A 14,338-nucleotide genomic window follows, 5' to 3' on the forward strand; every position below is an offset into this window, starting at 1 on the left:
TTAGTCAAGTTTGTCGACAGATTTTATTACACCCTATGTTCCGGTCCGGAGCTTTCGCTCTAAAAATGCTGGTCTACTAGTGATCCCAAGAGCCAAGAAGAGATCTGCAGGTTCAAGAACGTTCTCCATTCGGGCCCCCGGTGCTGTGGAATGCGCTTAAAACACACTATTCTATAGCTTATGAATGACCCATATCTCAACAAACAAGAGACTTTTGTTAAAATTGCACAGAGCTGGATTTTGAAGGTTGTATGATAAGTGCAGGCGAAAGACCATTGCTGGGAAAGTAGTGATAAGAAAGGATACAGCAAGTAAATCCTTCACTAAAATATGTGGATGAATATTATGTGCATTTACAACAACTAAATGAATAAAGTAATCAGCAAATTAACTATGTGATGATTAAATAATAAACTTAATATAGCTGGAAAAATCATATTATGGTGACAACATACTCGGGTCTGAGCGTTCACACGAAGTCGGTGAGCAACGCTTGAAACAACTGTGAGCAACCATAATCCCAAGCGTGGCAAGATAACAAACTATCAAACATGTCCAAAACTTGACATTTTGCTGAGTTTCTGGCAATGCAAAATGATTTTTCTCTTTTGAATGAATTGACTCATGTACTATTGCAAAGGTTGTACGGCCTACAAACGTCGTTTGTTCTTACAATTCTTTCACAAGATATCCATTTCTTTTTTTTTCCTGATATATTTTGTCGCATAAATTAACATTTTTGGGGGCTTATTTAGTCGGTTGCAAGATACAGAACTGTACTTGATCACATTTTTTAGTGGAAGTACAATGTTGGCAACAAGATTCACTTGATATTGTTGGAAAATATCTGAATGCAATTCTTTTTTTCGTGTCTTTTTCTACTTTTTTACAAATTGCTTTAAAAAAAAAGTCTCATTGTGTTTATTTTTTCCGAGCTGTTACTTTTTTCTTTTTGTTCTCTATTTACTTTTTTCCTACGTTTCTTTCTTTTCTTTTTTTCTGTCTTTTTTTTCTAAATTTTTCCTTCTTTTTCTCTTTTTTCTTTTTTTCTCAGCTTTTCACTACTTTTTCATTTTGGTATTTTTTTTCTTTTTTGTTCTATTCCCCCCTTCTTTTAAGTCATTTTGTGCATAGTTTTACATAATATTTGGTCACGTTGGGATTAAAGAAGCAAAAACAACCTGAAGAGCCATTTAGGACCCGAAAGAGCCGGTTCCTTTTAGTGAGCCGAGCCGAAGAAGCCGGTTCTCGACAAACTCTACTAACTTTACTCAACTTCGTTGTACTTCGACTCGACTTCAAAATATCGCATTTAGGACACAACGTCAGGGGAACCCGTGTATTTTTACCTTTATGCACTGTAACTTTGACTTAAGTGGCTTCTTAATTAGTAATTTTGAGCCCTCATTTTTGTGCGCTGGCTAGATTTTCTTGTGCGCTGAGAATGTGCGAGCAGATAATCAGCAACCAGGCTACCATGCTACCACTTTTAAAACAACCATAACTTGCTATTATTGCTTAAATGTGTGATTCAAACACCACTCTTACAAACACAACCTCAGGTTCACATCGTGTCACATTTCCTTCATCCTCTAATCTTTCCTGTCAGTGAAACACTCGCCAGTCACTTTATCTTGTTAGAAGTCAGTTTCCTAAATGTCAAGTTCACGCGTGTCGATTCGGGGCTCGCTCACACATCCAAATAAACATGCAGCGAACGACGCTTCCTATCGAAAAGGAAGGAACTCGGGCGCAGACGGGAAACGCCCCAACAGACTTGATGGATCTGTCAGGCCACACTTGACGTCATCTGGTACGTCTATCTGGCATTATATGTCTGCGTATTTTACCAAAACGGACAGATTTTTAGGGACGATTCAAAAGAAAAAATGTGCATACCAAGTTTCAGTGACGTGCAGTGAGGTTAATCTCTGGTGAGGCTGCCAGATTCGTTAAAATGTTTACCTACGTCTTATTCGTCATTTGATTGGCAAAGCAAGAAAACAATATGAAATGAAATGAAATGATCTGAATTTCTATAGCGCTTTTCAAGTCAATGACTTCCCAAAGTGCTTTACAATGTGCTCCACATTTCCCAATAGCGGCCTTGCAGCCATGTAAGGCGCTAACCTGCTTATTGGGGGTATTAGGGGTTCAGTGTCTTACCCAAGGACACTTCGACATGTAACACGGACGAGCCGGGATTCGAACTGGGATCCCTTGATCCCAAGACGAGCGCTCTACCTCCTGAGATATAAACCATAATATAAAAAAAAAGTTTAATTGTCTTTCAAGTTATAAATTATTTGTTATGTGTTGCGGGCCGCGCCAGGAACTGAGGCAGGGATGCCCAAAATAAGGATGGTCGTTTATAACAATCCAGGAACAAAGTAACAAACGAACAAGGAGTCACAAAACAAATGACCAAACATGATTAAACCTTACAATATCCAACAGTATTCTCGTTTGCCTGCGTCCCTGCGTCCTAGACACATCATTTATGCTGGGGACACATAGTGTCAAATCAATGTGCATCATTACTACCCGATTACTTTTTTTTTTTTAAACAAAGATTTACCGCACTACAAACTTTTCGTCAGGCAGATCCGCCATTGTTGTTTTGGTCTCGCGGTTCGAGTTTTCGTCTGCACGCCGAAGCAAACAAGATCTCGTTGCTTCGAGATTATGTCATTGTTGTGGTGGTTGTCGTCAAGTGAAGGTGAAGGTTAAGTAAGCATTAGGTGAAAATCAACAAAAAATTGGTAATTTCTTCAGTGTCAGTAATAAGTCGAAACATAATGCAGAGAGTGATAACAACGGCAACAATTCCGGCACGAAAAAACAGCGGAGAAATTCTTCGGAAGATCGCGGAGGCAAGGAAAACACGTGTGTTGAAACGAACAATAATAAACAAAAGAATACTCCTAGCAAGCTAGCTTATGAAGGTGCATCTTACCAGACAATTAGACCTTGAGAAGGCATAACAACTGTGGCGGGACAGCAAACCACGAAGAATATATGAACTGAAAAATCTGAAGTGATAACTGTTTTGTATTACCAATTAATTGTGATGATTAAAACTGAATGAAAATATAGATTAATATTTCAGCAATATTATTTTGTATAATGTACAATATTGTGAACTGAAAAATCTGAAGTGATAACTGATTTGTATTACAAATAAACTGTGATGATTAAAACTGAATGAATATATAGATTTATATCATATATTTGTTGCCGATTTACAATTTCAACCTCGATAAGACTAAATTTTGGGGACCCATAGATCTTTGAGCATGCGAGTCCCCGCGGACCCATCACTTTTCAGAGGTCAAATGAACACTGCTGAAACAAAGACCAAATCGGAAATGGAAATGCAAGGAACAAAGTAACAAGTTCAGTCATATTCATTTGTATATCACTTAATCACAACATGTCTCAAAGGGACTCCACAGGTCACACTAACATCATCCCCTGATCATTGTTTTGCATAGCTGTTTGTGTGCAAATATTTGGTTGGGACAGTTTTTCAGTCCTCACCTTCTCAATGGGTGTTTGCTCAGGACGGAGCACGGTACCATGTTCTTCCTACTATTGTCTCCAACAGAGACATAAAGCATCTCAGTGAATGTGGACGAGGCACAACGTCAGTGGAAAGTCGGCGTCCCCATTGACGCATGCAGGACGGACCTGCGTTCTAAAAGCAATACCTGCTCAGTCTCCTGCCCCGATGGTCGGCCGCAAGACCATTAAAAGCTAACCACAGGACGTTTTGGTGGCTGAGCTAGCGTCACCTCTTGTGTTTGGGCCAGCCGCCACAGTATTTGAATAATGATGGAGTCTGTGTGAACGTTTAGTAACAGTAGGTGCTTTAGAGCAGTGGTTCTCAACTGGTCTGACTTGAGGACCCACCATTCCAGTTCAATGGCAATCTACTGTGCTCAAGTCTCTGCACTGGCTTCCTGTCGCTCAGAGAATAGACTTTAAAACAGCTCTGCTGGTGTATAAGTCTCTCCATGGTCTAGCACCAAAGTACATCTGTGACATGTTGGTCCCATATGAACCATCTCGGACCCTGAGAACCTCAGGGACAGGCCTTCTGCTGGTGCTCAGAGCCAGGACTAAACAGGGTGAAGCTGCGTTTCAGTTCCATGCAGCTATACTCTGGAATAGTCTTCCTGATGACGTCAGACAGGCGTCTACTCTGACAATGTTTAAGTCCAGACTGAAAACAGCTCTGTTCAACTGTGCATACAACTGAAAGGGTTCTATCTGCACTCTTCACTTTTACCTTATTTTCATTCATTGATTTTATTATGTTTTATCTGTGGTTTTAATGCATTTTAAAAACCACATTTAAAATTTTCAATGTATTTTATTGTGTGTTTTTAAATTGTCTGCCATTTCTGTAAAGCACTTCGAATTGCCTTGTGTATGAATTGTGCTATACAAATAAACTTGCCTTGCCTTGCCTTGCCTACTACACGAATAAAGAAAACAATTCAATTTCTCAAATGAATAGAATGAAAGGACTGTGCAGGCTAAAGCAGAGCGAGGTGAATGTATTCACCTTTTTAAAAAAAGAACCCAAAATGACCAACAAAATGAAAACTACTTCAAGTACTGTACATTCTCGCATGTAGTAAGTCTGTCTCGGAGATAAAACAATCTTCTCTGTGACTTTCCAATTTTAACGTATGCGAAGACGAAGCAACACAGTCAGCAATCGTTCGGTCCAAAATATTTAAGGCAAAGTTTACCAAGAGACCTTGTTTTTGCTGTACATCTCTAAGGACTCATTTTTATGAAAACTTCTAGAAACAATCTATGTCACACTTTATGATGAAAACCCACAGAACAAACTGGAATCACCCAAAAACACCACCTAAGCACCAAGAGTAATTTGATTGGGTGATTGGCACTGTCTGGCAGATCTCAGCGCACGTAGCGCACTGCCCTAAATACATCCGCACTATTTTGTGACTTTTCCTTGTAGGTGCTAGCAGCAAGATGGTGACTCTATTTTAGTGATCAAAATCGACAACAAAAAAATATCCAAGGCAAAGTTTACACCCACGGTTTTCACCAAGAAACCTCATTTTTGCTGTACATCTCTAAGGACTCATTTTTATGGAAACTTGTGGAAACAATCTATGTCACACTCTATGATGAAAACCCACAGAACAAACTGGAATCACCCGAAAACACCACCTAAGCACCAAGAGTAATTTGATTGGGTGATTGGCACTGTCTGGCAGATCTCAGCGCACGTAGCGCACTGCCCTAAATACATCCGCACTATTTTGTGACTTTTCCTTGTAGGTGCTAGCAGCAAGATGGTGACTCTATTTTAGTGATCAAAATCGACAACAAAAAACATTGTTCTTTTAATTGCCGCTGGATTTTTTTCTTTCAATGGTACTGGAAAATATGGAAATTGGCTTATAAAGTGCTTGCATTTGGCAAGGATAAAAGTGTACAAACGCCGAAGATGAACTATTTAGCGGACTTTTTTTGGAAAATGTCTTTTTTTTCTGGAAAAAGATTATAACGCCGACAATCCGTTTGAATTCTCTTTCAGATTACAACGGCAGCGATCAAAAGACGGCCTGCAGAAGGCACGAGCTCTACGTCAGCTTCCGAGAGCTGGGCTGGCAGGTACACTACCTAGATGTGGCCCTAGAACATACGTGTCAAACTCATGGCCCGCGGGCCACATCCGGCCCGGCGTATAATCAGGGTTGGGTAGGGTTACTTTAACTTGATTACGTTCAATGACTTTTGGATTACTCCAATACCAAATATGCTAATAAAAGACAAAAGAAACTAAATATGAATACAATGATGACTCACAACACGTGGTAAGCTTTCTCTCCTGGCTTTGATCTCTTTGATCTCCGGCAAAACTAACATCAAATGCGACAGAAACAAAATGAAAATAAATCCAAACAGCTTGCCAAAATCATTTTTGCCGTTCCATGTATTCCGTTACTCCCCGAAATACCAAGAAATACCAAACAAACTTCATCTTCATCTGACTTCATCCTCATCAACTCAGCATTCTAAAACCCAAAGCGCAAAATAATTGGTCGGGGTGCTGGAGTGGTGGGTCTGACAAGCACATGGTCTTCCCCATGTTTGCAAATTTCCTTCACCAGATGTAGTTTCACCATGACCGGTGCCTATCTTCTGCAGAAAACTAAAGGAGGAATGAGAATGGAATTAACATAGGTTAGATTTGTTAGCCACTAATACCAGGATCATCTGAACAATCTTCTATCTATCTATCTATCTATCTATCTATCTATCTATCTATCTATCTATCTATCTATCTATCTATCTATCTATCTATCTATCTATCTATCTATCTATCTATCTATCTATCTATCTATCTATCTATCTATCTATCTATCTATCTATCTATCTATCTATCTATCTATCTATCTATCTATCTATCTATCTATCTATCTATCTATCTACCCTGGTCATATCCCCCGAAAGGGGTGACCGACAGAAAGACAAACACATACACAAAAACAAAGAAAATAAAAAAGGGAAAAAGTAGCAGAAAACACACTCCAATTTTTTGGGGGACCATGGCCAACGCAATTGCCCAAACACCCAAAGAAGTTAAGCACCTCGGTACGTAAGTTGAAACCGGACACAAGAAGCGGCCATGTCTCTCGGGTCAGGATGACACAACACAGTCTTCTGTTCAACAGCAGGGCCCGACAGCTTTCACTGGTTTACCCCTGCCGCATCATACGGGTGCCCTGCCCATCCCTTAGAACGCATCCAAACATCCTACTATCCTTTCACAACACCTCTCCACTCATTCCTATTACCAACAAGAGCTCTAACTTCCATTACATTTAGACCTCTTTCCTCCATTGCACTCATAACACCAGCCATCCACGTCAATCGCTGCCTTCCTCTTGGTCTCCTTCCATTAACTTCTGCTCTGTAGATCCTCTTCAACATTCGCTCCTCATCCATCCTCTCCATGTGTCCAAACCAACCGAGTACTCTCTTATCCACACGCTTGCTCAGTTCCACTACTACTCCGGTTCTGTCTCTCACAATTTCATTTCTCAATCTATCCAATCTTGTCACTCCTAACATACTCCTCAAACACTATCTCAAAAACATTTAAAACCTTAAAACAATAAATTTCCTTCTCATTAAATCTCATTAAAACTTAATGAACAATCTTAAAGGGGGTTATTCTCCTGAAACATGGTAAGCGATGGTAAAGCTGAACATGCAAAAAAACCCACATCATTTTTAAAAAAGGTGTAGGGCCTGACATGGAAGTGTCCCCATCCCCTCCCCCAACCATCTCCCCGAGGGCCCCGCTAGCACCCGGACACGCCAATCCCACCCTAGGCTACAGCACCCACCCGAAATTGGACCCCAGGGCCCAAAGCGGCCGGCTTGCAGATGGAAGATTTAAAACCACTGGCTCCCTTTGTGTGAGTGTTTGTTTTACATGGCGATGGACACTGAAGAATCCAAATAACATAACTTTTCGTCCAGATGCTTGGAAACACTGAGCTAAAATCAAGAGTACACAAACACGCGTTAACTGTCAGGTGCAGAGAACCTTCCAGAAACTAATGATACAAACAAGAATGACTTCCCTGAGTATGTAGACAGACCAAAAACATCCTGAGAGACGAGATGTTATTTCAGGCGATTTTCTCCGAAATCCTGGCCTGGTTCTTGTGAAGTGACCAGGGTTGGGGAGTAACCGAAAAAAAATTGTGTTCCTTTAGAGTTTCACATAAAAAGATGTACCGTATTTTCCGCACTATAGGGCGCACCGGGTTATAGGGCGTACCCCCCCAAAATAGTTTTTGGTCCTATATCTTCCATACATAAGGCGCACCGGGTTATAAGGCGCTACAATGGGAACGTCGACAAAACAGTCAGATAGTTCAGTCAAACTTATTACCCCCTTAACATTCCCGAAAGCTTGCAAAGAAGCAAATACGTGTCGTAGAAATTAAATGCATTGTTCCGAATATCATTCGGAAGGTTAAAGTCTTGGGATTCAAGAAATGCCAACCATTCCTTAATTTCTATTTTCTTTTTCGCTCGCAACTTTACTGTGCATATGACAATAAACACTTGGAATTTAGTTTAATTTAAAAAAGACCCATCACAGAAACATCGATATCACTCTGAAACAAGATACTGGGAAAATATATAGCCGGAGTAGCTCAGCAAAGTAGTTTTGTTCAATAATAATGTGCAACCATGGTCCTCTTATATCCGTGAATGTAGTAAATCCAGAAGAGTAAAATATTTACAAATACAGTACAGAGTAGTAAAATACTGTTTTCTCTATGCCGTCAACCCAACATGCTATTCACATTCATCTTTTTCGGCCAATTGCAGGCTTTGTTTTGCCCCTTTAGCCTATGCCAGCCTGTAAATGATAAAAAGGATCCGCCCCCTTTACCTCCGAATAACTTTAGCCAATAGTGATAGATTCAAATGATGATTGACACAGCTTTTTCGGCCAATTGCAGGCTTTGTTTTGCCCCTTTAGCCTATGCGAGCCTGTAAATGATAAAAAGGATCCGCCCCCTTTACCTCCGAATAACTTAAGCCAATAGTGATCGATTCAAATGATGATTGACACATTGGTTAGCCAATGAAACGCCGGTATATAAATCCCAGCATACACCGTGGACTACTTCGCGTTCGGGGGGAAATCTAGTCGGCGGCTGCTTTGCATTAGTTGCAAGACTTTGCGACTTAATATTGATCCATATATAAGGCGCACTGTATTATAAGGCGCATGGTCAGCTTTTGAAAAAAATTAAGACTTTTAGGGGCGCCTTATAGTGCGGAAAATACGGTAATCATATTGCAGGTTAGTTAAAACAAGGATTAATTAGCAGGATTATAACTGTATTTAAAACGGTATTTCGTGTACAAAATACGCAGAATCATGTCATATTTTCAATCACTGACACGAGAGAGATTAGGTTTACACACACGCTAGAGTGTGTTGCAGGTAAAAGCACTTTTCCCTTTGTTTTGATTTGATTTTCTCCTGGGCAGCACGGCGGATGAGTGGTTAGTGCGTCCAAGGCACAGTTTTGAGGTCATGGGATCAAATTTAGCTACCAGCCTTCCTGTGTGGAGTTTGCATGTTCTCCCCGTGCTTGCGTGGGTTTCCTCCGGACACTCCGGTTTCCTCCCTCATTCCCAAAACATGCATGTCAGGTTAATTGGCTGGTCCAAATTGTCCCTAGGTGAGAATGAGCGAGTGAGTTGTCCGTCCCCGTGTGCCCTGCGATTGGATGGCAACCAGTTCAGGGTGTCCCCTGCCCACTGCCCGAAGATAGCCGGGATGGGCTCCAGCACCACCGCGACCCTACTGAGGATAAGCGCTGCAGATAGTGGATGGATGGATGATTTTCTCCTTCAATGTAGCACTCAATTTTTTGAATTCACGTGAGTCTGCAGTTTCGTGAGGCTGCTACCTGTCAGAGACAAGGACGGAGACAGGACCCACTTGTGTTGCGTTTCTCACAAGCTTTATTGGAAGAAAGAGAAAGGACCTAGTGTTCTCTGGACGCGGTATGCAAGTCGCTCTGGTACTCGGACTGTGCTCTGAACGCGGAAGTGGATCTTCCGTGGCGAGCGATGGCGGTGTCAGGGACGGAAAAAGCACGTCGGTAGCCGGGACAGGAGAGCAAAACCGTGGTCGGGGTCGGAAGCGAGTCGGAAGCCAGAATAGGAGAGAAGACGTAGTCGGGGACAAAAGAGGTCGAACAACCGGGACGGGAGAGCAGACGTGGTCAGGATCAAAAACGGGTCGAAGCCGGGGACAGACGGGAGCAAAAAACGGGACAGGTGGGAGTCAGAGTCGAAAAAGGCTTCGTATTGGGCACCAGGCAGCGAAGTTGCTCGCCTGTGATGCGTTCAGGGACATTTATTTATATGGACTTATTCTCTTCTTTTTTTGTATTTTGCAGTTAATAGTTGTTCAAAATCCACTATTCGATCACTGTATTATAGTATGAGAATAATAAACCAAGCCTGGTTAATCTGAATACTGTATTTTTAAGAGGTTTGGCCTTCCAAATTCAAACAAATAATAATGTTTGTTGAAAATTTAAAAAGCGAACCAAACAATATTTGGTTGTTGTCCTCTTAATTTAAACGAATTAACTGTACTACATTGTTAAATTTGAGCACTTTTTTGGAGGACTCTCTGACCTTGATTTCCTTCAATTATTTTTCAAGGTCACAGTTTTCATTTATGTTAAACAGAATTTAGTAGTTTTATTGATATTGTTTATGAAATTTTTTTAAATATTTGTTATTGGAGTAAGACAGAAGTAATCGAGTTAAATTTCTTCAATATTATAGTTTTCGGATTATGTACCTGAAAACATTTTGTAACAGGTGACTAGTATCAGATTACTTTTTGAAAGTAACTCCCCCAAAACCTGGAAACGACACACAGGGGCCGCATGTATGAAGAAGACCGGCTGTGATATCTGTGGCTGTTTTTTCGATTATTTTCTTGCCTCCAAAAGAAGAAAAGCATGATGGAATGTCTACTTAAGTTTTGATTTTTGGTCAAAAATGGCTTACCTTGTGTCTTCTTCTTCTTATTTTTGTTCAATCTTCTTGTTCTTCTTACTTTTTATATTCTTATTTTCTTGTTTTTCCTTGTTTATGTTTTTCCTGTTATTCTCTTGTTTTTCTTCCCTTCAAGTTTCTTCTTCATACTTTCCTTCTTCTTTAGTTTCCTCTCCTCCTTCATGCTTCTTCTTCTTCTCTTTTTACATTTTCTTTTCTTCTCTTTTTTACTCTTCTTTTTATTTTTGGTCTAAAATGGCTTACCTTACATGTTGTCTGGGATTTTAGTCTGGGGAACAGTCCTGGACTCACATCTATTATTCTTTTTTCCATTTCTTCTCCTTCTTTATCATCATCTTCATATCTTCTTCTTTTTCTTTTTGTTCAGTCTCCTTGTTCTTATTGCTGCTCTTATTCTCATCTTCTTGTTTATGGTTTTCCCCATTTTTCTCTTGTTTTTCTTCTCTTTAAGCTTCTTCTTCGAACTCTCCTTCTTCTTTGTTTTCCTCTCCTTCTTCATTCTTTTTTCTTTTTTTACTCTTCTTTTGATTTTTTGGTCTGAAATGGCAAACCTTACATGTGGTCTGGCATTTTAGTCCAAGGAACAATCCTGGACTCATATCGATTATACTTTTTCCGTTTCTTCTCCTTCTTTATCATCATCTACATATCTTCTTCTTCTTCTTCTTTTTGTTCAATCTTCTTGTTCTTATTGCTCTGTTATTCTTATCTTCTTGTTTATGGTTTTTCCCAGTAATTTTTTGTTTTTCTTCTTTTAAGCTTCTTCTTCGAACTCTCTTCTTTGTTTTCCTCTCCTCCTTTATTCTTTTCTTTCTTCTCCTTTTAAGATGTCATTTTCTTCTCTTTTTTACTCTTCTTTTTTGTCTAAAATGGCTTTCCTTACATGTTGTGTGGCATTTTATTTCTATTTTACAAATTTTAACTAATTTACAATTTTTTTACTTTCCCAATTCTTCTCCATTTTTATCATCTTCATATCTTTTTCTCTTTCCTTTTTATTGTTATTGTTTTTCTTGCTTTTCTTCTTCTTTTTTTCCATTATTATCTTTTTTGGGGTCCCCAGAATCCAATTAATCCTCAAGAATTATTCTTTGACTCTGATGCAAGCTATATATTCATATCATTTTTTACTTTTTTTGCTTTTATGGATGTTTAAAATGAAAACAAATAACCCAAAAAATGACTAGAGGTCCAAATCGATAACCACTATGCTAAGTACCCACTTGGGGTGGTGAGGAATAACAGTGCAGTAAGGGAAGTCGGACAGAGCTACATATACAGGAAGCAAGGTATCAAGGCAACAATTGTGGTCCAAAATGCATGCGAGGGATCGGTGTTCCAGTAAACCCAAACCGCGAAGGAGATAGTCCAAGAGTTCCTCAGGTGGCACTTGTGATCAGGAAGGGCAGGCAAGGATTTTGTACAAAAGAATAACAAAATGATAAGACAAGAGTGCTTAGGATTTGGCAAAAAAAGCACCAAACTAGCACAGAGCAGAGGAGACACCGCGTTTAAATAGTGACAAGGGAGTGTTGCGATAGGAGGGAAATCAAGGCAAGTGACCGCAGTTGTGAGGAGGATAATTGAACCCAGAAGAGAGTGACCAAAAAAAGTAAGGTAGAGATAAGAGAGGAGAGAGGAGATGCATACTTGATATTCTCAATGTCATTTTGACGTGTTTGCGCCTCATGTGTCAGGATTGGATCATCGCTCCCGAAGGCTACGCCGCCAACTACTGCGACGGAGAGTGCTCTTTCCCTCTCAACGCCCACATGAACGCCACCAACCACGCCATCGTACAGACTCTGGTAAAAGCTCTACCCTCCCGCCAGGCAGTCTCACTCAAAAACAATGACCAACCAATTCCATCGTCTAGGTCCACCTGATGAATCCAGAGAACGTCCCGAAGCCATGCTGCGCACCCACCAAGCTCCACGCCATCTCCGTGCTCTACTTCGATGACAACTCCAACGTCATTTTGAAAAAATACAAAAACATGGTGGTGCGAGCGTGTGGTTGCCACTGACGGAGAGAAGGGCGGTGGGTTGTACATCATTCCGATCCTCGGACTTTGGGGTGAAGGACTGAGGGGTTGAACTTACCCAGGGTTGGTCCACCGTTGGTGAGAAAAGCAGACTATGGATTTTAGAGCTGACGACCAGCATTTTGTAACCCGGTGATCACAACCGCACCTTCTCTACCAATGAGAAGGCAAAACTGAACTGTGATGGACGATGTCAGTGCTGTTTCCCTCTACTTCCTCTTTCTGTCTCCCTGACAGCTTTTCGATTAGAATGGATCGATTAGTTTATTATTCTCGTTCTGGTTGAAAAATTTGAAAATGCTCTTATGGGTCCAAGTGCCAGTCAAACGAAGAGCTCATTTTCATATACGGGAACACTTCTCAGTAGGTTTGTCAGGAAACGGACCGGGAAGCAGGAAGTCGGAACTCATATGACGATCTGTCACTTTAATTTAGGAAAGAAAAGTTGTCCAACACACAAACGGACCAAAAACAAAACAAAACAGGTTCAAAGGCAATCAAAATCACAAACTAGGCATTACTCAGAGCAAACAGGCATGAACAGGGTTTCAACGAGGGTTAAACAATGGTCTGGCAACGGGCAGTCCCAAAAGGAGCATTTAAGTACTCCAAAAGCAATCAGTCCAATGCGTCTCAGCCGGTGTCAAGGGGCGGGGCCAGTTGGGCGCCATAACAACCGTGCAGGACATGACAAGGTTATCGTCAAGTAGCCCGTTTTGCCCAAATTGGACACGGAACAACCAAGTTGAAATCCTGAAACCGTACTGAAAATCACATTGAACTATTTCAAAAACGATTGAAGTACACCGCCATTCCAAAGCTTGAGTTCACATACATACAAGTTTGAGTTTTCCATGTAAAACTCACAATTTTATTCATCAAATGAAATATCCAATGCCTGTGTTCTTTTGCCTGTATTAATCTCTTCCTTTTGAAGGCTAGTCTCAGAGATGGATGGCTTTGTCTTTCTTACTCTGCCTGAAGGCCAGTAGCTCGGAGTCACCTCTCCACTTAAATGTTGACATGAGTGTTTTGCGGAAATATTCAACCAACCTAGTTGAAGACCTGTAAGTAAGGCATCTATTTCTCTTTCTACTCTGGCTACTCTGTTTGTGTTTTACTCTGAAGGGAGTAGTACACACCGTTGTAGGAGAACTTCTTGGCAATTCCTTGCATGAAACAATTTTTTCAAAACATAAATAGCCCAATGAGTTTCCCATGAAGGTTACTTTGTCTGGCTATTCTGAAAAATTGAATCGCACCCACAAATGTGATGCTCCAGAGACTTGACCGTCTCAAAGGAAGGTCAGTTTTATGGCTTATCTAACCAGCTATACTATTTTTAGCTGTGATAACATATTTACACAAGGGTTTTCTAATCATCATTAGCTTTTAAACCATTTAGCAAGCACGATATGCAGTACTATTAGAAAACTGGTGGGCTGGTTGCTGGAAATTGGCCTTGAACAGGGTTGGGTAGGGTTACTTTAACTTGATTACTTTCAACTTTTGGATTACTCTAATATCAAGTATAATAATAAAAGACAAAAGAAACTAAATATGAATAAATTTACTAAATTTTGTGCAGGCTTGGGGAGTAACGGAATACATGGAACGGCAAAAATGAGGTTGGCAAGCTGTTTGGATTGATTTTCATTTTATGTTAGT

General features: G+C 40.4%; 1 protein-coding gene across 1 annotated transcript in view; it reads left to right on the forward strand.

Annotated features, from left to right (window-relative positions):
• bmp6 (bone morphogenetic protein 6) overlaps positions 1-14,338 on the forward strand; it is a 97,654-nt gene extending 83,316 nt beyond the window's left edge. The window contains exons 5-7 of the mRNA XM_088321865.1: positions 5,582-5,658; positions 12,324-12,434; positions 12,503-14,338. Of these exons, the coding sequence (XP_088177991.1) occupies positions 5,582-5,658; positions 12,324-12,434; positions 12,503-12,652 (338 nt within the window). The 3' untranslated portion in view covers positions 12,653-14,338. The remainder of the gene's footprint in view (positions 1-5,581; positions 5,659-12,323; positions 12,435-12,502) is intronic.

Source organism: Urocampus carinirostris, chromosome 18 (assembly GCF_059441175.1).
Source record: "Urocampus carinirostris isolate Australia breed hairy pipefish chromosome 18, RoL_Ucar_1.0, whole genome shotgun sequence".
Classification (NCBI taxonomy): Eukaryota; Metazoa; Chordata; class Actinopteri; order Syngnathiformes; family Syngnathidae; genus Urocampus; species Urocampus carinirostris.